This window comes from Engraulis encrasicolus, chromosome 17, assembly GCF_034702125.1.
Source record: "Engraulis encrasicolus isolate BLACKSEA-1 chromosome 17, IST_EnEncr_1.0, whole genome shotgun sequence".
In the NCBI taxonomy this organism is placed as follows: Eukaryota; Metazoa; Chordata; class Actinopteri; order Clupeiformes; family Engraulidae; genus Engraulis; species Engraulis encrasicolus.
The window spans coordinates 8,887,271-8,907,924 of NC_085873.1; the positions used below are offsets into that span (position 1 = coordinate 8,887,271).

Sequence of the window (20,654 nt, forward strand, 5' to 3'; positions counted from 1 at the left end):
TGAAAAAGAGGAGAGAGAGAAAAAGAAAAGGGGAAGGAGAAGAAAGTATGACGGAGGGAGGAAGAGGAAGGCAGGAATGAGACATTAGAGAAAGGAAGGCAGAATAGAGAAAGATGCAAAGGATACAAAGAATACAAAGAAGAAAAGAGAGGGGAAAAAACATGGACATGAAGTAGGTAGAGAGGAAGAGGAAGGAAGGAAGGAAGGATACATGGGTGAATATTTCACATCCTCTCATATCAAGTCAGACAAGGCAAGACGATGTGTGTGGATCCCTCAGCAGCCGCTCTAAAAATAGGGACGCGTCACATTGTGATGCTGATTCACGCCGAGTGAACACTTGAAGACTCGAGTATGACAACTGACTTTGCCAAAAGAAGCCATAGCCACAAGATGGCTGCTATTCATGCCATGGTGCTGACATCAGAGCCATTTCCTGGGAACTTGAACTCATTTTTTTGTGTATACAGTGTGGGTATATGTGTGTGGGTATATTTTTTGGGAAATCATTCAGCAGGTATGCTGGTTATGTCCAAGGCCTCAACAACTTCCTCTAAAAATCCTTGCCGGTTAAAACATTTTTAACACAAGTAAGAAGGCGAGTCAGGAGCATGTCAGATGTGAAAGACACACGTCGAGTGTTAACATTGAAACGTTAGTCTGGCACTGGTCTAAATAAAAGCACAAATTAATCTTCCAAATTTGAGATGCTCTGGTGATTCTCAGAACAAGAGTGTGGAGGATAAATGTATTTTTTTAGAGCATTTTTCATGGCTCTGCTAATATCAGGTCCCATAACTACCTACAGGAAATATGTCTGTACAAATAAAATGTCTCCGCATCTCATCTGGTGGGAAGCACATTAAATTGCTGCTGAGGCGAAGCACACCAAGTTGCTCATGTATGAAATATGAGAAATTGCTAAACAAATAAACTTCCTTAGCTTGCCTAAAATGGTAGCATAAATCCAATGCTTAGTCTCCTATGTTCCTTACGAAAGCTGGCGGGTCTAATTCGAGTTCAGAGCTGTGTGACCGTGGGTGCGTGCATGCGTGTGTAACTGTACCGGTGGCAGTGAGATGGTGTTGGGGAGTGTATGTATATGTTTTCGTGTGTGTGTGTGTGTGTGTGTGTGTGTGTGTGTGTGTGTGTGTGTGTGTGTGTGTGTGTGTGTGTCCATACCGGTGGCAGTGAAATGGTGCTGAGGAGCTGGTCAAGGGGCAGCATGCCCTCCTGTCTGAGGAGCTCGATCTCTCTCCTGCGCGTCTCTGCATCGTTCCCCTCCTGCCGCTCCTCTTTGTCAATAGTCTCCTCATCATCGTCCTCCTCCTCACATGGAGGCTCAAAGTCTTGGTCTGACGAGACAGGAGGTGGGGGTCCAGAGAGGAGCAATGGGACTTTAAAAAAGGGCTCCTTTCAAACAGGCATTTGGCTCAGATTAAGGTAGAAAGAGTACAAATAGATCAAATGTTTTTGAGGATAGCTCTCCTATTTCCATGCAGTTCAAAACAAGATTGAGCAGATTTAGACATGTCACCAAATATCTCCATGTTAACATCAGTGCCTACTAGCATTAAATGGCTATAACTGAGCATCACACCATTATCTCACTATCATTATCACTTTCAAATTCATAAGTCGTGCACTTGAAAGGAAAGCAAAGAGTTGCCAGGACACTCACCGTCCTCGTCCGCAGTGGGTTGCGTGGATCCCTTCGCAGCAGGGGAGGCGGGCGTTTCCGTGGTAGCGGCGGGCGTGGCGGCCAGCGATTGGCTGAGGAGGTCCGAGTAGCGCTCCGTCTGGCCCACGATGAAGTCCAGCTGCAGGTCCAGGGCCTTCTTCCTCTTCTCGTCCAGACGCGACTGCTGCTTGTACTGCACCACCTGGGGAACAGGGAGGGAGAGAGAGGATGATGAGGGGCGAGGTGAGGTAACTTTATTGATACCCGAAGGTAGATTTGTTTGCAGGTAAAAAAAAAAAAAAAGTAAAGGCTTATAACACCACACAATACAGTGACACAAGACAACAGACAGTAGACTAAACAAAACATTGACAGACAAAACAAAACAAAAAACAAACAAACAAACAGAATGCTCCTGGTTGGATAAGCAATAAGAAGATAAATAAATAAATAAATAAATAAATAAATAAATAAATAAATAAATAAATAAATAAATAAATAAATAAATAATAGAGGTGAGGGGAGCTGGATGTTGACGCTGAATGGTTACGCATCAAGTTATGAATTTCTGACTGATTCTTGTGATTTTACGCCAGCATTTTTTTTCATCCAAGTTTTATCATTCTTGTGAATTTTACAGCATTTTATCATTATTGATTTTATGACTTTGTAATTCCATGTTTTCCAAGTTCTCAGCCTAGCCTGGGAAATCCAATGCTGCTTTGCACAATCACTCCAACCAGAAAGACAGCATGGAAGCTCGTCCCAAAGCGCTGGCCTGAGGTATCCCAGAGCGGGCACAGGTGGAAGGCTGACGCGTATAAATCGAGAAAAGGAAGCTTGCCATTTGCTTGAATACAATCAACACCACTGGCAATGGGCTACGTATTCACCAAATGATAAGTGTAATGTCATGCAATGTCTTGTTACCTTCTCCACGTTGGTCCAGAAGGCGCGCACCTCCTTAGCGATGGAGGAGGCCACCCTGCGCAGCTTGGCCTGTTCCTCTCGCTTCGCACGCTCCTCCTTCTGACGGATCTCCTCGTGGTAGCGCATCACCATACGCACCACCTGCAATGCACATGGGTAGACATGGGTAAGCGGTTAGAGCGTCAAGACTTGAAGCCAAAAGGTTGCCAGTTTGACTCCCGACCCGGCGGGCTGATGGGGAGTAATTAACCAGTTCTCTACCTCATCCTGTTCTACAACTGAGGTACCCCGAGCATGGTACCGCCCCGCCACACTGCTCCCTTGGCATGCCGTTTGGGGCTGCCCCTTGCAAGGGTGAGGCATATATGCAATTCCGTTGTATGCAGTGGAGTGCTGTGTCACAAGGACTATGGGTGTTTCCCAGGTGGGCTTCCACATAGCACCAAATGGATAACTCAAATGACATTTCTTTAACATTTATAGTGCTCTACTGCCCACTAATGCAGACCTCTGTCGTAAAGACGATGCTCAACAATAATACTTTTATAAAAACTATTAAACTATTTTATTTGTAAGTCACAAATTCCTACACAGCATGTAGCTTAAAGTGCTTTGTCAGATTAAAAAAAAAAAACAACAAAAAAAAAAAAAACAGCAAAATCGATAAGAAAGATTGATTACGAGAAAGAGATTAAAAATGGTTTAATTGAATGGTTTAATTGAATTAAGAACTACAGCAAACAATATAAATTAACTGCCGTTTTCCCCATTTCATTTTGTTTTGCTTTCTCTGCAATTTGTTCCATACCATTGCTCATATCTTTGTTTAGTGCCCTTGGGTACTTGAAAACACATATACAGTGTATAGATGTCTGCTTATTATACTACAAAATGCATAGTGCATACACCATCTCGCAGAAGAGACCAGCTGCACAGCTGGAAACGTTTAACCTTCCACTGACTTCCAGTCACAGATATTATATATAATATGCTAGTACTACTAATATTGCTTCTGTTACTCATCATGAGGATACAAATATACACATAAAAAGGTTTTCAAATCAGCCAGTTATCATTGCAAGAGAGCTGTTAATAATGCACCATTTTTCACAGTGCTTTGGGAAACCAAATTAAGTGTTTGATATGAAACTTGAAATCCTTTTGAATTAAAAACAGCTTCAGTGATTCTCAGGCTCAGTTTAAAAGAAGGGCATAATAAGATGGTGTGGTAGTCCTACTGGTATTGACAGAGAGCTGAAATAAAAAAAAGATGTTCCATTCCTCTCAGACAGTGACAAGAGACATTGCGGTGAAGCACTTTCCGCTGACTCCAAATTACACATCGGCCCATAGACACTAAAACATGTCAGCCTGTCACCATGTCTGGCTGGGCCCACCCTAAGCCCAATCTGAGTCAGGCACAGTACTGGTTGTTCAATCCTTCGGGCTTTCACAACCCATCACATATGAAATGCGTGCATAAAAATGGTGTAGAGAAGAGGCATAGGAGGCATGGGACTCCATAAAATTATATAGGAGGGGGCTGCAGGGAACTGAACTTCATGGTTTAGGAGGGTTCGGCTCGAGGTTTACATTTCCAGGCAACACTCATCTTACCACCCTGTGCCTTTTACCACCACTGCAAATTGTGCAAATAGAGCAAGATAAATCAAACTCTGCCTATCCAATGCAAAGGAGAATGCTCAATTCAGTCTCCTAAGGGAGCGCTGTCCCCTACTTTTTTCTGTGGTGTTTGGTGGCGGTATAAGTGTGTAAAGGTTTCCATAATCACCTTTTTTACATGACTTTGTAATGTAAGTGTAGAGCGCATTTTGCCTTTTTTCTCACTGTATTTTGGTTACTATGTCGTGTAAGCATGCTTGTTGTCGCTTAATTGATTGATAGGGGTTGGGGAAAGTCAGGACTTTTAAATACCTACCCAGGAAGTAGAGGGCTAGCGCGCAACAGGTACCCTTCCTGTGGATCAAGCCGGCAAGTCAGACACAGTGTGCGGGGCCTTCTTGCTATGGATTACCTGGGCTTTTCCTTTGTGGATTATTGAACAAGGACAATTCACTGAAAACCTTTGGAATTACAGCAAGTTAAAGGACTGTCCCTGACGCCTGGAATCTGGTGAGATTGCATCCTTGTTTTCTAAGGAGTGACTACTCAGCAGCTGACTTAAGAACTGTTTCGAAACGCGGGGTTGCTTTGAATCGATTCTTGGACTACTTAAATTTCATTTTCACTTATCATTGGGACTGGGGAAGCGTAGGTTGGACATTTGGGATTCGCGGGGGTATGTTTGAGTGAATGTTTGTTTGTGTTGCGCTGACTCATGTGCTGCAGCTGTGCTTGAAACATCCTACAATACAGCGTGAACTGTGTGCTTGACTACTGCCTATGGTGTTGTTCTTTATTTTTCTTAATTTAATGTTTAATGTTAGTGAGGTTTGGAGGAGTGTTGCACTTGGCAATTACTTTGCGCTCTATCTAAAAAACAGTATAGCAGTTACCGTATTGTCAGTAATAGACCCACCCGTGAAAATATAGCGTTGTGACTTTCTCTGGCGTTGATTCTGTCAGGCGAATTGTTACAAGATGTGCGCTACCGCCATCTACAGTGCTAAGGGAACTCCATTTATTCTCAACCTGCAGTTTTACTCTATGAGATGAAACTTTCCAGTCAGTGTGTTTAAACTTGAGGCAGGAGTAGACAAATCAAACTTCTTCAAGTAGAGTAGGATAAGCCAAGCCCATACTTTCCATTTGGAATGGGAGCTTACCTTTCTTGCGACGCCCCTCTTCCACCGCCTCTCCTGGGCGAAGTCGGCGGCGAGCCACTGCATCTCCTCGCACAGGTAGTCCCAGTGGACCTTGGGCCGGATGGGCTCCGTCAGGCGGTTCAGGCGCTTCATCGACCAGTGGCCCTCGCGCTTCAGAGCCAGCGTGCGGTGCTCGATTTCAGCTTCCTGCAGGAAAGCAGCAAGACGCATGGAAACACAGATTATGAACAACTGAGCAAGAAACAAAACGCATAGAAGTATTGACAAAAAATGATATGTCAGCAGGGTGTGGATTTTCTAAAAATCAAAATAATATGTGTGTGTGTGTGTGTTGCGTTTGACTACCAGTATTTGTTTTGAGTTTTATTGTTTATTTGGTCAGAGATGGGCCCCGAACTTATGCGCAACTTTCAAGTGGGCCCCAAGTTGGAAAGGGTTGGTAACCCCTGCTGTAAATGATCTGTGGGAGACACTGGTTGATGAACGCATGAATACATGTCGCATGGCACATGTCTTTGTGAATGATGTGGCCATGGGCATACTTTGGCATGCAGCAAAGGAACCAGGAACAGGGATAATGTAAACACAAGAGTGGGGCCATGGTCTTGGGCCATGGTCTTGGTTCATGATTTCTTGGTTTGCATTCTTGCGTAGGTTACTATGGCAACAGAGCAGAACTGTTTAGTCTTGTCGATACAGGTTTTTGATCTGAACTGTTGAGGCCACTGCTCAGACAGTGAGCAGTGATCAAGGTTAAACTATAAAAACTGAGGAGAAAGAAAACCCTAAACATAAAACAAATTCCTGAAACAAGCGGAAAAAAACAACAAAGATGGTGAAAAGGATAGCAATTTTTCCTCCTTCATCCATCTCCATTCATCAGTAACCATTCAAAACAAAACACACTCACTGCATGGTAACAGAGTTCCATAGAGAAACAACAGCACACAGAGAAGCAAAAATATCTACTAACATGCTTGGCGAGCTCCGCCATGTCGGCGTGCTTGTGCGGCCCCCGAGTGGGTGTCTGGTCCGACGACGGACCCGATCCGTCCCCCGAGCCTCTGGAGTGGTGGGGGGGCGAGACGAACTTGCCGTGAGAGCCGCGCAGGGGCGAGGAGCGGTCCAGCTGGGTGGGCGTCCAGTGGTGGTCGCCCAGGATGGAGGGAGCCGGCGATGGGGAAGGGGAGGTGGAGGGCGTGGAGGCGGCCGTCAGCCGGCCGGAGATCCACTGCCGCACCTGGACCCCCAAAGAAGGTGGAGAAAAATCTTTAAATACATTACATTACATTACATTGCACTTGGCAGACGCTTCATAACCAAAGCGACTTACAATCGAGAACATAAATCATAGCCAACATCACTAGCAGACACAAAGTGCACAGGGAATATACAGAACAACAAGTGCAGATGCAAAGAAGGGTTATCTTATATATATAAAGATATCACTATAACTCATTTATTGTTACCATGTCTGATAACACATTTTTGCTTGACAGCTGAATATTTCAATAGGCCATGAACACAAAAGGTAACACCTGCTATGAAGGCTGTATTCATAAGAATCAATAAACACATTCATAAAAGAATATTGGTGTTTTCTTCAGCATTCATTCATGCTCATGACTGTACACTCTCCCTGATTTATAATAACATTCCATAATCCATACTCCATTAAGTGACAGTTCACTGGAGGATATAAAGCTTCACCTGCCTACAACTGCAGTCATGAGGATGCAAGGATAGCTAGTATGAATACCAAATTTCAAACATACAACCTTCATGAATGTGTTTACAAAGGCTCTTATGAAATACAAGCTTCTTAGAAAGTGCTACTGACAAATAGAACAAGCAGTGCAACTGCACACTGGAGGCAGTCTCACCGCAACCCAGTGACCCAGATCCTTGTGCAGTGGGATGAAGTGACAGGGCCACCGCCGCCACCAGTGGTCAAACCGTGCTTTGGAACCAAGTGCAATTGTAACCACACACGCACACACACACACACACACACACACACACACACACACACACACACACACACACACACACACACACACACACACACACACACACACACACACACACACACACACACACACACACACACACACACACACACACACACACACACACATTCTTCACACACTGAACTGTCAGTGTCAAGCCCAACCACTCTGTGGTTTCTGATGGGACTGAATAGTGGGCAGGAGACAGAATCACTTTGACCGCATTCTGATTTGGAATTAAGTTTAGGAGATGAGGTACTGCTACGGTGGTCACCTGTGAGAGGCACTCATACCACACTTGACATTAAAGGCTCAAGTATACTGCTTGTGGATGAGTGATAGAAGTGCAGTATGCGTGCAGGGTACTCTTAGCAGAGGTGAAAGACCTACGGTACTACCAAATATTTGCTCCCCAAGTAGAGGGGTTAATTAGCAGAATCACCTGCGTTTAGAACACAGACATTAAGGACTAAATTGGCACATAGTGATTGGCATATGGATTAAGAAGCTACAATCCAGTGCCACATATTCCAAATGACCTGGTTTTACCTGTGGGAAAAGCCAATGCAAGTCAATTGGTGGTGTCAGGAAAGAATAAACGAAAGACAAGGACCTGTAGACTAGTGTTGTTCTCGCTTAACATACCAAAGATGTGTTGTGTTGTCGGCTGTTCAAACAATATAGTCAAACAGCTGTGGCTGAAGCATGGACTGTGTTCATTTAGACTACTGATGTAGCATGTAAGTTAATGAGACATTCGGCTTGTTTTCCCCCAAAAAGGGGCGTAACGCACGTTCACGAGCAAAGTACCTAGAAGGCCGTTTATACGTATTGAAGGTAAAATCAGGTCATATGGAATATGTGGCACTGAATTGAAGCTTCTGACTCCACTGAATTGACGAAGCTTTCCTCTCTCAATCCATTTTATCCACCTCTTAAGCCCCATACACACTACATCTCCTAATCATCAGCATGCGAGTCAATGGTGTTTTAGTAGTAGCACACATCAGGGTGATGCAACCACAGTAGACCTGTTCAAAAAAACCTTTTTTTGTAATTTTGAAGCCAATTGCTGTGATTCCCATTCTCCAAGGTGTGAAATGGCCAGATATAAAATTATTTTGATTTTGGACCATGGGAAGACCTGCCTCAAGAGCCATAAAGTTTCAATGCTTATTTTAATCAAAAACGCCTGACATTTGGCCCCATTTTGCCTCATAACTTCACAACCATTTGTCATAGAGCATTGTGAGTGGTGTCACCTTAAAGCTGACAAAATTTCCTTTCAGATGATACCCAATATGTCAGTATCATGCACAGTTATAGTTGCCTTTAAAGCAGAAATGTGTTCAATTTAGGCGAATTTTGGTGGTTTCAGCTCAAACAATACACAACTGGACCCCAGAAAGGTTATTAATTCTTCAAAGTATAGTGCCAAATTGAGGTCTGAAAGAAAATATATTTCCTAACATTTCATTTATTGCCAGTGACATGTCCTGAACTGTCAGAACACAATATATAAAGTCGTGATCCCTTGCTTACTCTTCCTGTGCTGTCGGAACACAATATTGGCCTGATTTTGTTGGTTTGTCCACAAAGAAATTATCAGTCTGTAATTTCAATATTAGGTGTGTTCTAACATGGAAAGATAGAATATCAAAAAGCAAATCCAGAAAGTATCTTAAAAGAATATATATTTGGAATGTATTTCTATAACATTGAGGGAGATTAAGAGTTCTGGTTCCAGAGATCAGATGGGCACTTCCAATCAACTTGTCATCTGAATTCAAGACACCTGAAAATAGTCAGCTGACTTCTCCCGTTGATAGAAATGGTGAACGAATCAGACACAAAACTCTCCAAACATGGTAAAGAGCCAGGAGCTGTAAAAAGATGTTTGTGGTGTTAGATTGTGGACCTGAACATGGCTGGAATGGACAAGAACACAAGTAAGAGTGTTTCAGTAAACAGCATTAATAGCTGTGTCCTTAAGAAATATAAAAATACAAATATCAAAACACAGTCAAAATATCAGGCTTATACTAAGCATACAACATAAAGCCAGACTATTGTAGATTCATAATGCCCACACTTCATCAGTGGAATCATGTAATAGTTGTTGAAAAGACATACCATACTATTACCTTACTACTTACCAAAAGACTACACTACTATTACATTACACAGAGCCTATAGTGATACATTACGACTTGGTCATTGCCATTCTGGTAAAAGTAAATGTATGCTGTTGTCTTATGTCTTTTCTTATGTCCCAAAGGTGTGTGTGTGTGTGTGTGTGTGTGTGTGTGTGTGTGTGTGTGTGTGTGTGTGTGTGTGTGTGTGTGTGTGTGTGTGTGTGTGTGTGTGTGTGTGTGTGTGTGTCTAGTGGTGTAGTCTACTTTTTTGAAGTGGGTATACTGTATATTTTAGCATTTTTTGAAGTGGGTATACTGTATATATTTGTGCTATTCAAAACAATGGATCAATCAATTTTAAGTGGGTATACTGAAATCCCCGAAATTTAGAAGTGGGTATACTCCGTATACCCGCGTTCTACGTAGACTGCACACACACACACACAAACACACACACACACACACGCACGCACACACCTTAAACTTCAGTAGCCTATCATTTATAATAAGTGTGCTAAGTATACAAAGTGTGCAGACATTGAACTTTATTTTCATAGTGTCTGAACCTTTGTCCTGTACCTTCTCCTGGGAGAATTTGGTGTCTGATTCATTAACTGTTTCTATCAAATATCATCTATTTTCTGGTGTCTTGAATTCAGATGATGAGTTGTTTGGAAGTGCCCAACTGGTCTGTGGAACCAGAACTCTTATTGGTTAGCAGGGGATCAAATGCCTTTCTCCCTCAATGTAATAGAAATCAATTAATACTTTTTTAAGTTACTTTTTACTTTGCTTTTTGATATTCTATGTTTCCATGTTAGAATACACCTACTATTAAAATTACAGACTGATAATTTCTTTGTGGGCAAACAAAATCAGGCCAATATTGTGTTCCGACAGCACAGGAAGAGTAAGCAAGGGATCACGACTTTATATTTTGTGTTCTGACAGTTCAGGATGTGTCACTGGCAATAAATGAAATGTTAGGAAATATATTTTCTTTCAGACCTCAATTTGGCACTATACTTTGAAGAATTAATAACCTTTCTAGGGTCCAATTGTGTATTGTTTGAGCTGAACCACCAAAATTTGCCTAAATTTAACACATTTCTGCTTTAAAGGCAACTATAACTGTGCATGATACTGACATATTGGGTATCATCTGAAAGGAAATTTCAGCTTTAAGGTGACACCACTCACAATGCTCTATGACAAATGGTTGTGAAGTTATGAGGCAAAATGGGGCCAAATTTCAGGCGTTTTTGATTAAAATAAACATTGAAACTCTATGGCTCTTGAGGCAGGTCTTCCCATGGTCCAAAATCAAAATAATTTTATATCTGGCCATTTCACACCTTGGAGAATGGGAATCACAGCAATTGGCTTAAAAATTACAAAAAAAAAATTTTTTGAACAGGTCTAAACCACAGCTAAGGCCACTATTGCATGCATTCAATTAATTTTTGCTTTTGTTTTTAGTGGATTATCAAAGAAGCAAAGTCATTGCGGCATATTAATTACCAATTACAAATACATTTATCAGCATTAGCTGTGGTGTACCACCTGGTGTATGAGCCCGAAAAAACATCATTGACCCATATGCCAGAGCTCAGTACAGATGAGAGAGAACTGTGTTTCATTGCCTCGTGAAGCACTAAACTGAGGTTATAGCTCCTAACTACAATCATTTATCTGGCTTTGTGAAAAAGTCTCCATTCTGAATTTTCCCAACGCCCTCACCACGCACACACGCACACCAAATGGCCAGTACCTGGCTGTGGATTAAAAACCTTGGGAGGCAATTGTGATGCAAGGATGATGCACACTCGGAAACACTGTTCTCTCTCACCCTATCGCCACTGAAGTACAGAAGAGCCTTTAAAACACATAATTTCTTGTGAGTCCATTACGACCAGATGACAATAAAATGAAAAACGGGCAGACAGTAGGTAAGTTAAGTATCATTCATATGTCTGCCTGCTTAATTTTCTTTTTTCATTCATTCTTTCGTTTTGTTTTTTTATTTCAAAATTAGCAGGTGATTTTAAGCAAGGCATGTTGAATGCAAAATGCTGTCTCACTCTCATAGCAACTCTTACCTTGGACAACACTGACTGTCTGTCTTCCCTGCTCTGTCCATGCTGCAAAACACACAAGACTTACTGAGCTGACTGTGAGGCACTGAATGGAGAGAGAGACACAGAGAAAGGCCAGACCACCCCTGCACGGTGGCACAGGGGAACCTGTCAGGAAGCAGCAGTAGTAGTAGCACATCTACACAGAGGGATGATTACAGAACTCAACAAGCCAAATTTCACATAGCTGTAGAACACTAGATGCTGCATTCAGCCTTTTTGGCGCGGGCACGGTCATCTTGATCCAGTGTGTTAGGTTCTTCAGAGATGCCGCCACCTACAGGATAATGTGCGTATCGCCGATTGATGCCAGCAGTATGCCGGCTCATGATGGCAATGATCTGACTTGAGCCATTCCTTACGAAACAAAAGCGGTGGTCAACGTCGCATCTTGTGTTCTACATCTACACTGGGGCCATCTCAATGTCAAGTGTTCTAGCCTTGCTAGGAAGTGAAACTCCTGGTGATTGGATACTCCGCAGAGTTCACCAAAGAGTATCCAATCACTGGCCGTTTCACATCCTAGCAAGGCTAGAACACTGGGCATTGAGAAAGAAACAATGTTTTTCAGGCGGTACAGAATGCTGCCAGTGCCAGTTCTCGCACCCGTTACAATGTCTGGAAACTGAAGTGCCAACCAGGAAACGACCCGCATGCATTCATACCACGTTGCTCATTCTTTCATATGCGACCCGGATAAACCTGCTGGTGTCTACGATGTGTAATAGTTTGCTTGGGAAACATTTATGCTCTCAAAAGTCATTTTCTTCCCGTGAGTTAGTTTGAGAGAAGATGCGGGAACCAGCACAGTTCTTTCGTCGGCCTGAAATCGCTACCAGATGCTTAGTGATAAACAAGTCATCATTAGGCCTTTATTTTACAATGAGGCATTGGTTTACATTCTGTAGATCTATCTAATCTACATGAGCACATCTGACACCTTACCACTGATGTTCCAAAAACAGCCACACACTGGTAGTGTGCACATCTATAAATGCAGGCATTAGAGGGCTCACAGATACTTAGTAATGGCAATAAATCAGAGTTTTTGTGTTTTCACAGTCAGGCGTTGTTTACCTTGTGTAGATCTAATTTACATAACACATCTCACACCCACGCCTGACTGCTGTTCCATCCAAGCAAAAAAGAAAGCAAAACAAAACAAAAAAAAGAAGAGTGCACACTTGCAGCACATCTTTCAGGAGACAATAGGAGGGTGCTACATCTAGGCATCTCTCTCCTGTACTGGCTGTTTATCAATTAATTATGTACGAATCAAAAGGAAATATGTAAGAAATCACATTTTTACAAATGACGGGATTAGAGAACTCGCAAATGCATAGTGATAGACGATCACTATCAGGGCTTTGCTTTCACGGTGAGGCATTTCTTTAGACATTCTGATCATCTATCTAATTTACGCATCAGCGCATCTGACACCCATGACAAACAGCTGTCCCATTCCTCGCAGTATCCGGCACACTGGCAGCGCATCTCTCAGGGCACAGTGAGAGGTACATCTCCAGGTATCCATCTAATACCTGCTTGCCAGTTCCTGTCTCATTATACACAAATCAAATGCAAAATGTCTGAAGAACACTTGGGGGAAACACAATCCTTGTTCAGTGTAAAGACTTGAGGGCGTTTCCCCATTTTGCAGGAACGCTGTCGCCCGTACTCTGGCTTCCATGACTGGGGGAAATACAAGCTCCGCCGTCTACTGTACACAGCTGAGTAATTGAGTGAGATTTCTTCTGCAGGGCCAGAATTGTCTCCCTGTCACTCACAGACTCATCAATTATGGTCTGCCCTGTAAGCAACTCCCCACCCACACACCCCTCTCCCTAGGTCTACAATGGGGCAAGCGGAAGCTGTTCAGACAGACTAGTCTACGGCCAGTCATCCGTCAGAGTGCACCGTGTGATCTACCATTCTCTGCCTTCTCACGCCAAGCCATCATACAACCAACCGGCTGTGAAGTCACAGGCATCAATAAGCATGTTGAACAGCTAATGTGACTGTTATGAATGGGAAGATGATACAAGATAATCCGTGTGCTACCTTCAATTCATCACCAAGGTGCTAGCAAGCGAAGCAAACGACAAACAAACCGGACAGCAAGACAAAGGCTGCAAAACTCCAATTCAACAGTAAGCTTTTGACATCATATTTCAGACACCGTGCTACGGGACTATTAGGAAGCAAAACAGCAACAGCAGGAGAACCGCTACGAAATAAATCTGACACAATGGCTGTTCACACAGCCTAAACTCCCCATAAAGCCTGTGCTGTGGATGCCTATAAATGAACGCTATGACCTGGATGAATGAGAATCTTCAAAGACATGTGCTGTGGATCTATTTGCGCATACATGTGTGATGAGGGTGAATGTGGGACGCACCTTTCTCTGGGGCAGCGTAGGTGTAGTAATACTAGTGTCCACATGGCTTTCCATGGAAATGTCCGCCTCTCCATCTTCGTCAACATCAGCATCAGCATCAGCATCATCAGCATCAGCGTCCCCATCTCCATCTCCATCACTACTCCCTCCGTCGTCATCATCATCATCCCCACCTTCAGTGGTGTCCAGCCTGCTCGGGGTGGCGTGGGACAGGGGAAGGGGTCCGTCCCCTTGCCCCATCTCGTCACCGGGTCGCTTCAGGCCTCCGGCTTCCCTCTTGGCTCCAATGGCGCCGCACACCTCGCTCCACCCCCCCACCAAGGGCCGCCGAGCCCCTGCCCGCGGGGTGGCACTCTCCAGGCCATCGGTGGTGGGGCTGGACGGTGGGGATTCAGTTCCATCCAGCGTGGTGTGTAATGCACTAGGCAGTGTCTCATCCTCATCAGTGAACGTAAGTCTACCAGGTACTGAAACAGGCTGGGAGACTATGCTCGTGCGGGTTTCAGTCGACTCGGCAGCAGCAGTAACAGAAACGGCAGCTGGTGTGCTGGGAGAAAGGCACTCAAAGGAGGAGGAAGAGGCACCGGTAGCTGGGCTGCTGATGCTTGTCTGGGCCGTCGACATAGACATAGGGCTAGGCCTCTTCGCCACCCCAGCCAGGAGGTCTGGAGGGGACTTGAGCAGTGGCGTCTCCCCACGTTTCAGGATGAGGAGCTTGGGGTTGATCGCACCGGCACCGGCCCCAGGCGTGGATGGCGGCTCCTGACTGGGTGACGCCTCCGTGTTGTCACACACCCCCTGCACCCCAACATCGAGTGCAGCCGTGGAGGTCAGCCCCGAGGAGGCGTCGACGTACGATACGGCGCCAACGGTATCAAGCTCCGGTTTTAGCGTGGCGCAATGGGCGCTGGCAGTGGACTGGGTGTCTGCGTCAAGGTCACCAACAGCTCCTGAGTGGGATAAGGAATGGGGAGAGATTAACATTTTTTCATGTATTTTATACTTAACCAGAACTTTTAACTCACTTTATTTTTCAATGCATGAAATATTTTAAGCAGAAATTATGAGATATATTTTGAATTAGGACCCCAGGAAGACTAGCAAACTGCTATGACACAAGCTATTAAGGATAATTTAACAATAACATAAAAAATAAATAAATAAAAAGGAAAAATGAATCTAAAACTATAAGTGCATATGCAAAATGTAATGATATGCAAAAAAAAAAAAAGTCTGTTCCCAGGGTTGTAAGAATGCCTGTGGCAGCGGGCCACTATAGACTTCACCTTTACAAACAGTATTGTAAACAGTGATGGGCAAAATGGATTCATTAGTTACAATCCAGTACCAAATTCCAAATGACTTGGTTTTACCTGTCCATCACCAATTCAATCGGACAGGTAAGACAAGGTCATTTGGAACGTGCGTCACTAGAATTTAACTACCGGTAATGAATTGGTTTTGCCCATCACTGACTGTAAACACATTATGACTGAGTAAAATAAAAACTATACATTAGGTCTGCACGATATTTAAAAAAAAATACTCGATAACAGCATGCAATACATGCAGCCCAAAGATACATATATGTAAAAAGGTGAGCAACAGCACCTGTCCCCAAGTCCTCCTCGGTCAACAGGGCCATTGAGGAGGTGCCCCCCAGGGCAGCCTCCTCCTCCTCCTCCTCCTGCGTCGTCACCTGCAGCCCCTCAGGCAGGTGCAGCTGGTGCACGTGGCTGAGGATGGCAGCGGCCTCTGACGGGTACGTCACCACCGTGCACTCTGACACCTCGATGGTCTGCGTCTCCAAGCAGTGGTGATGGTGAGCCTCGTCTGTTACCGTGGTGACGTCCATCAGCTGCTGCGCTTCGGCTTCGCTGCACTCCATCACCTGAAATCAAGATAGATGTCAGCCCAAGCCAGATCTTAGTTGTCAATTGTTTTTTATATATAGCTTTTCTCGCTTTTATTGAACGGCTTGAGAACAGACTGTAAATAAATCGGAAAGATAGACAGGGGAGGATCAGCGGACAACCTCGGGACAGAATCAAACTGAGGTCTCCGGTGTAACAGTCAGTGCCCTAGCCATTTGTGTCACAGCAGGGCGCTTGTTATCAATTATATCACCTGCACTGACAAGTCATACAAAGGAAAATTAAGTTATTAGAAATGAGTTATCATGGTCTCATGTGTAGACAGAGACAGGACAAACAAGTAAGTGTAAGAGAGAACAACAAGACAACATAAGCTATAAAAAGTATTTTTTTTATAATGACCAATCCCAAGTGTAATCAGTGTAAATTAGTGACAGCAATACTTTTGGAATTGAAGTGCCTTTCTGAACACTCAAGGTCACTGTACAACAAAACAGCAACAAAACAGAAACTATTAAAGAAAGGTGAGACATGGAAATGTTAAAAGGAGAACTCCTGCCAATTTCAACATGCAGTTGTTTTGCTCATTGTCAATTCCTGATGACATGGCATTTTTTTGTTCCGCTGTCCCAGAGATCCTGGCCATTCAAGTCTGTTAAACTTTTTTGTTCTTTTTAAATGTAAAAGGTTTTACATGGAAATGTAAAAGGTCGACTCGACTCACCTGTCCGTCGTCTCCGACCAACCAGGTGGTGCCCTCCTCCACCACCTCCTGCTCCAGGATCTCCACAGGTAAGGAGGCCAGGTCCGACACCAGGTCCGTCTGCAGGAAACACACCTGGCCCAGGTCTCGCAGCACGTGCGTGTGGATCTCAGTAGTCTGGGTCTCCATGATACTGCCGTGACCTCCCTGGTCCTCTTCCTCCCCTTCCTCCTCCTCAGCGACGGAGGCATTTGTGCAGGACACCTCCATCTCGGAGAAGGCGTCGTGGTGGTCTCCAGACGGCACCGACACGGAGAGGTGTTGGGTTATGAGTTCCCTGTCGATCTGAGACGTGGAGAGCAGCTGGCTGGGCTGTTGCAGGACCTCCACCAGGCTCTCGCACTCGGCCACGGAGGCCTCGGAGTTCACGATTGAAATGCTATTCGCCTGCGGTTGGTGGTCAGCGCCGGGCAACGTCAACTGCACTTGGCTGACGGTCATCAAGCCGTCGTTCAAAATCACCTCCCCGGAGTCGGTGACAACGGCCTGGATCGTGTCTCCTGTATCCGTCACGGCCAGGATAGTCTCAGTGCAACTTGTCGTTCCGTCATAGTCACTGTGACCCACCAGAACCTTGGAATTCCCAGATCCGTCCTGCTGGCAGAGCGGGACGTTCTGCTGGAGAACCTGTCCAACCACGTCCACGGCTAAGCTTATGTTCGCCTCTCCGGTGGTCACGACGTTAGTAGGGCTCTTTAGGGTACTCGCCGCCGTGCCCAGGAGCTCGGAGCTCATCTCATGCTGGTTGAGCTCAGATGGCAAGGCAGCCACAGTGCTGGTGGCGGTGGCCTCAGTGGTCATTGTCTTAAGCGTATGGGTTGAGAAATGGTGGTGGGGCGGCGCCACAGAGGTTTGGAGAGGGGGGAGGTCGACGTCGAGGGCGACCAGTGACGTAACGGTCTTCTGTACCGTCGTCGAGCCGGTACAAACGAGGCTCTTGAGCGTCCCGTCCTCTTTGGCCCGAGAGCTGTTGTGCTGCTGCTGGGAAAGCGGGACGCCGGGGCTTCCTCTGTACTGCAGGTACCCGTCTGTCTCGTCTCCGTCCACATCGCTGTGGGCGCTCTTTCCATTTCCTCGCGCCGTGGGTGGTGGCACAATGGGCTGGGGGACGGTGGTCTTGAGACCTCCAAACCCCCCCTCTCCAACTCTCCTAATTCCATCCCCGTGTTGTGTGAGCGCTGAGGGTTCAGTCTGTAGCTGTTGTTGTTGTTGTTTATAGTCACCTCCTTCAGTGTCGGTGACAGTCGACACAGCCTGACCGTCACAGAGCCTTGTGTCGAGTATACTGGCGCCAGTCGCCTGCGAGAGGAGGCTGGCCTGAGTCGCCTGGCCGAGGTTGACCACCTGAGGTGGCTCCATCTCACCAGCTGTCTCCCGGCCGCTACGCTCAGTAACGCCAGCCGACAAGCTCTGTCCGTATTCCGATTTGGTGGTAGTGCTAGTAGTAGTCTTTGAGAGTGTTGAAGGTTCCTTGGGGTCACTGTGGACCGCGGTGGCGGTACCAGTTCCCTGGTCCTCTGCCCGGTTTGCGTTTGACCCGTAATTCCAACCGTGCACTTCGACAGAGACCGAGGCAGATCCGGCAGCGGTCTGAGATAAAATCCGTCCGTCGGCGGTGGAGCTGTCGGAGTTTCCTGTGTGGTTGGTGTTGGCCTGGTGAGAGGCTGCGGCTGTTGTGGCCAGTCCTGCTGCCGCTGCTGCTGCTGTCGATGAGGCAGCTTCGGCGTCCAGCACCGAGACGGACGCTTCAGCACTGGGCAGTGGGCGGTGGCGAGTAGTGTTGTTGACGGTGAGCTGGTGCTGTTGGGGGGTGGTGGTGGTGGTGGCGTGCCGGAACTGGGGAGCGGGGGCACTGGAGGAGGCGGAGGCTGTGGTGCTGTGTGCTGGTTCCTGTCTGGACTGAGAGGGCGGGGCAGCGGTGGAGGAAGTGACGTCGGCGACTGTGACCAATGGGGACGGCGGTTGGAGGGGAGGAGCAGCAGCGGCGACCGGCTGCAGGGCATGCTGGGAGGGCCGGGCCACATTCTGGGCGGCGGCGGCGGCCGCAGGGGGGACGCCACCACCCGGCACTGCCACAGCCGGAGGGGTGCGCTGCTGCACCGCCTCCTCCCCGGCGCGTGAGCCCTCTGGACCTCTCCCGCTGCACGCCGACCCTGTGGCACACACACAGACACACACAGAAAACAGGTGAGTTTCACATACAACCTCCGACTCCAGCATTAAGAGACATATACACACAGTCATGCCCAGCTCTGCCAGAGGGTTTTTGGGGTTGTTCTCTCCTCCGGCCCGCAGGTAAAGCTGTGTCTGACAGGACGTGGACAGCTGAGGGCTGCCGATTGGTTGGCCTATAAAAGGTCTGTCATCAGCATGTTCTCACTCTTTCTCTCCTTCTCACATCCTTGGGGCTCACTCATCGAGCAGACTGTATGATCAGGGCCGACGGCAGCCTGGATTGCACCACACCAGTTTGACAACACTCCCTTACTGATATACTCATTGGTTACTTCACTGTACTGACATGCCATGCATTGTAAATAAATACTCTTTTGTTTGAAAATGTACAAATCTGTGTTGTCTCCCTTAATGCCACGGTGGTTGTCAGAGACACGTACAAGGACAATAGCCAAGTTTCACATAGATATACAACCGCCAACTCCAGTGTCTAACTCTAGTGTCATTACATAGCTACTATATTCAGTGAACCTCTTCCGCTGCACTGCACTCCTGTGACATACACAGACATATCAACAGGAAGAGACAGGGAATACAGACATCAGTTTCATCAGCTAGCCAACTATTCAATGACAATAAATGACCTCTGGACCTCTGCTGCTATACACAACCACTGTGGCACACACAGACACACCAGGGCACAAATAGATTAGTTTAGTCGCATAGCCAACTGTTCAATGACAATAAATGCCCTATGGACCTCTCCTGCTGTGCACACCCGTCCGTCCGTCTGACACACACACACACACACACACACACACACACACACACACACACACACACACACACACACACACACACACACACACACACACACACACACACACACACACACACGGAAACGAGGGTACAGAGATTAGTAGTTTCATCACAAAGCCAACTGTTCAACGGATCTCACACAACGCCCATGTGGCATAGGTGTACGCAGATGCAGCCAAGATCACCCCGCACTGTTAGCTCTCACTGGGCTCGAACCGGTGACCTCACATCAAACCTACGTCATGCTAGGCGCCCGGGGTATCAAACATAAGTGCGCAGGGTCCAGATTCGGCCCCCCAGATGGTTTAATGCAGGCCCAGAAAAAACTAAGAATATGCAAAAACAGAATAAAACTGTTCATCTCTAGCCCATTCCAAACGTGTTGCAGGTGTCAGGAGACAGTATCATCATGATGCGTTCTTTCAAAGCTCTATTCCCCTTCAGACCAGAAAAAAACCACATGATATGATGTGATAGTGCTTCCAAGCTTCATGTCATCTTCATCATTGTTTTGAACATGTTTTTAAAAGATAAGCTATAATTTCTTATTCATATTTTTATGGTACAAGGTTTGCAAACCACAACCACCCTTACCAGCAAGTAAGCTAAAGGCCAGGCCAGCAAACCTGTATAAGGGCTTCAATCCCAATTCATGCTTGGGGTGCCTAGGCTCTGTGCGTTGACATGCACCTCAAAATTATGCGCTAACCCCATGTGAATGCCACCAACTCCGCTACTTCCTTGCTCTCGTGGCAACACAGTGGCGGTAGTTTGTGAGAGCAAAAGGCATGTCAATATTCTGTTAAATATGATAGCAATGCTTTGTAGTGTGTTGAAATAAATTAAGCTACAATGGCTGTCTAAGTTAGTGTTTGCTAAATCAAGCTATACATGGTATAGATGAGCAGTGTCTAAAGTCATGCATCTCAAGAAAGTCTCTGAAATG

At 45.9% G+C, this 20,654-nt stretch overlaps 1 protein-coding gene across 5 annotated transcripts in view; it reads right to left on the reverse strand.

The window, feature by feature from the left end:
- Positions 1 to 20,654, reverse strand: part of srcap (Snf2-related CREBBP activator protein) — a 53,690-nt gene that overhangs the window by 30,387 nt on the left and 2,649 nt on the right. For all 5 annotated transcript variants that reach the window (XM_063221677.1, XM_063221679.1, XM_063221678.1 and 2 more), the window contains 8 exons: positions 16,676 to 18,867; positions 15,689 to 15,968; positions 14,078 to 15,027; positions 6,371 to 6,637; positions 5,398 to 5,583; positions 2,612 to 2,752; positions 1,682 to 1,883; positions 1,183 to 1,355 (listed from right to left, as the gene is read on the reverse strand). In XM_063221677.1, the coding sequence (XP_063077747.1) occupies positions 1,183 to 1,355; positions 1,682 to 1,883; positions 2,612 to 2,752; positions 5,398 to 5,583; positions 6,371 to 6,637; positions 14,078 to 15,027; positions 15,689 to 15,968; positions 16,676 to 18,073 (3,597 nt within the window). In that variant the 5' untranslated portion in view covers positions 18,074 to 18,867. Of the gene's footprint in view, positions 1 to 1,182; positions 1,356 to 1,681; positions 1,884 to 2,611; positions 2,753 to 5,397; positions 5,584 to 6,370; positions 6,638 to 14,077; positions 15,028 to 15,688; positions 15,969 to 16,675; positions 18,868 to 20,654 lie in introns of those variants that run through there.